Genomic DNA, 3,468 nt, shown 5'->3' with positions numbered 1-3,468 from the left:
AATTGAAATGACCAATGTATCACTATGATTTAATTAGTTTTAGACTATTTTTATAAATTTAATAATCACAACTATTTTGTTTTTACTAAAAAAAGACTTAAATTTTGAAGTGACAAAAAGAGGAGAAGAAACGGCAGCACCTTACTGGCAACCAAGTTGAAAATAAAGTGAGCAAGATGAATAAGGTAAATAAAACATCTATATAAAGGGCAACACTTCCTTAGCTTAGAGCATAACAAAAACCCACTATACCCAGTGAGGTTGTGAGTAACCATAAAAAATGGGGTCTCTAATGGCCTCTATCACTTTAACTCTTCTATTAGCCATACTATCTCTCACCACCTTCCCATCACAAATTTCAGCAAACAATTACTTGTATTCCTCACCCCCACCACCCAAGGTATACCCCCCAGTCTCACCACCACCTAAGGTATACCCTCCAGTCTCACCACCACCTAAGGTATACCCTCCAGTTTCACCACCTCCTAAGGTGTACCCCCCAGTCTCACCACCACCTAAGGTGTACCCTCCAGTTTCACCACCTTACCACTACTCCTCACCACCACCACCACCAACAAAGAAACCATACTACTACCATTCTCCACCACCACCAGTTTACTCACCTCCAAAACACCCTTACCATTATCACTCTCCACCACCACCGAAGAAACCTTACAAGTATCCTTCACCACCACCACCAGTTCATCATGTTCACCCTAAACCCTATTACCATTCCCCACCACCACCAAAAAAGCATTACAAATATTCCTCTCCTCCACCACCAGTGCATGTCTACCCTAAACCTCACTATCACTCTCCACCACCTCCTCCTCACAAAAAGCCATACAAATATCCTTCACCACCCCCTCCAACCCACCCTTACACTCATCCACCCCCCCATCCAAAACCACATCCCTATCCACAACCCCATCCAAAATCACACCCCCACCCAGTTTACCACTCACCTCCCCCACCCCATAAAAAGCCATACAAGTACTCATCTCCTCCACCTCCATCTCACCCCCACCCACATCCTCACCCTCATCCTCACCCACATCCTTATCCACACCCCCACCCAGTTTACCATTCACCCCCACCATCACCTAAAAAGCCATACAAATATCCATCACCACCACCACCAACCCACCACCCATATCCACACCCAGTCTACCACTCACCACCACCACCATACAAGAAGCCATACAAGTATCCTTCACCACCACCTCCACCAGTTTATACTTCACCTCCTTACATTCCACACCCAGTTTATCACTCACCTCCACCACCAGTTCATACTTCTCCCCCATACATTCCACATCCAGTTTACCACTCTCCACCACCAACTCCAACCAAGAAGCCTTACCTCTATTCCTCACCTCCTCCTCCTTACCACTATTAGATAGTAAACAATAATAGTGGTTTATTACCATAGCTGTCTATGTAAGCTTCTCCTCTCAGACTCCTCTACATTACATTATAATATAAATTTATACTCTAACCCTTTCAAATATTTTATTTTTTAGATAAAATAATTTAACAATGGAAATTAGTTAATTGTTTTAATAATTTCTCTCTAATTTACTGGTCATAAGATGTAGGTAACAAGATTCCTTTCTTTTAACAGATATGCCATTTACTTACATAATTTAAATTGATTTGATAGAGATTTATCGGCTCACATTATATTTTTTATTAAATAACCTTGAAATATTGTCTAATAACCTTTAAATATTGTCATATTTTATTCTTAATAATAAATGTGTCATGCATGCAATCCAAATCTAAAATTTAAAGTATGAATTAAAAATAGATTTATCTAAATTTTCATTGTCTTTTCTAATCTATATATATATATATATTTTAGTACTTTACATGTTTTCTATAATTGACCAGTCTAAATCAACTTTTTTATGTGAATTGATATTTATGTTTTTTAGTTTAGATTTAGGAGAGGGATATAATTAATGACATTGACCGATGGACAACAAAAGAATGGATATATGTATTTATATATATATTTTTTTGTAGGAAAGATTATGAAGAATATATGAAAATAAAGAAAGTGATGGAAGGAAGATACATCGAAAGAGAAAAAAGGGAAGCAAAGTTTCCGCGTTTTGTCTTCAGGAAAGAAAAGGCGTTAATTTTTCTATTATATGGTGATAAGATTGTTATTGTGTTTTTTTTTCTCTAATTTCTTTAAGCTGTTATGTATTTTAGCTTTTTATTTATTTTGACAGTTGTAAAGCAGTCTGTTCTGCTGTTAATTAATAGTACATGCAAACGCTGATGATGTGTAGTTTTCGACCTGCTGCTTTGCAGAAGGGGTTGTAAGACAAATCATATCTATTATATTATATCATAAAATAAATTATTAATGTGTATATTCAGTCTTTCTCTTACCAGTGATATTTTGTTGGTAAATTAAACAATTAGTTAAATACATTTTAGGGTTCATATTTGTTTTAAGCTTCATTGAAAGAATATCTATTGTGTCTAATTTTTTTTAAGAGAAGTATAAAGTATAATTTATTTAATAAAAATAGATCTATTTTATCTCAAAAGAAAATTCATGTAAGTATATATTTCTCATCTAGAAAGTAAAACTCCAATTTCACATACTTCTGTTGACTCTTTGTATTTGTGTGAATGAATATAAGATGCTTGTTTCAAATTTGTGTAAATGAATATAAGATGGTTATCTCATAAATAATATTGTGATTCACTGTATGATTTTAAGAAATTTTTTACACACGAATGAATGAACGAAAAGTAAATAAATTTTATAAGAGAAAACTATTTATGTTAAAAGAAATAATTATTAATTGTGACTAATTTGAATAAATTAAATATATAAGTCTATGAAATATATATGATTTGATATATGCTAATAGATTGTGGTGAATTTTAACTTGGAACATGACATATATTATTAAATATATTAATTAATATAAATATTACGGTGTATATTGTAATTTTGAGTTTTATAATTGTTATATTTTTTGATTAAAATTATAGTTGTTGAGTTATCGATGTTAAAATATATGTTTTTGAATAATATGTGAAGTTCTCATGCAATCTATGCACCTTTTCTTATTACATGAATTAATTTAACTAATGATATGTATCATGTAAATTGATACGTGTAGATCTTCATTGTATGGTGTAAATTAGTATTTGTATATAAACTAAAATTTATTTTATCTAATTTTTTAATTATTAAAATTACATTTTTTATTAGGCCAAATGTTTAAGATTATAACATGGTCTCTTAATTCTTTAACATGACTCTGAACCAAATAAAGTAATTTTAATTTATTAAATTATAATATAGATGCCTATTATAAAAATAACTACAATAATTTAACTAAAACTAATTAAATTATTTTGATATTTTTTAAGGACTTGAATTCAAGTTGAGCTAAATCAATAAATATGATATTTATTGATTTGAAATATAATTTCATT

General features: G+C 31.7%; 1 protein-coding gene across 2 annotated transcripts; it reads left to right on the top strand.

Moving 5' to 3' along the window:
* Nucleotides 1-223: 223 nt before the first annotated feature.
* On the top strand, nucleotides 224-2,384 carry LOC101500209 (uncharacterized). Of its 2 annotated transcripts, none has more exons than XM_004496433.4 (2): nucleotides 224-1,440; nucleotides 2,034-2,384. In XM_004496433.4, exon 1 carries the CDS (start codon nucleotides 281-283, stop codon nucleotides 1,397-1,399), a length of 1,119 nt encoding a protein of 372 aa, XP_004496490.1. In that variant the 5' UTR covers nucleotides 224-280; the 3' UTR covers nucleotides 1,400-1,440; nucleotides 2,034-2,384. The 2 variants fall into 2 exon arrangements, with proteins under 2 accessions (XP_004496490.1, XP_004496489.1); XM_004496432.4 differs by having other exon boundaries at nucleotides 225-1,440; nucleotides 2,029-2,384.
* Nucleotides 2,385-3,468: the final 1,084 nt, after the last annotated feature.

This window comes from Cicer arietinum, chromosome 4 (genome assembly GCF_000331145.2).
Source record: "Cicer arietinum cultivar CDC Frontier isolate Library 1 chromosome 4, Cicar.CDCFrontier_v2.0, whole genome shotgun sequence".
NCBI lineage: Eukaryota > Viridiplantae > Streptophyta > Magnoliopsida > Fabales > Fabaceae > Cicer > Cicer arietinum.
Note: the sequence above shows the minus strand (reverse complement) of the source record. Positions and strands in the feature narration are given on the sequence as shown.

Coding starts and splice junctions, on each gene's coding strand:
- LOC101500209 (XM_004496433.4), top strand. CDS start 281: ATGGGGTCTCTAATGGCCTCTATCACTTTAACTCTTCTATTAGCCATA.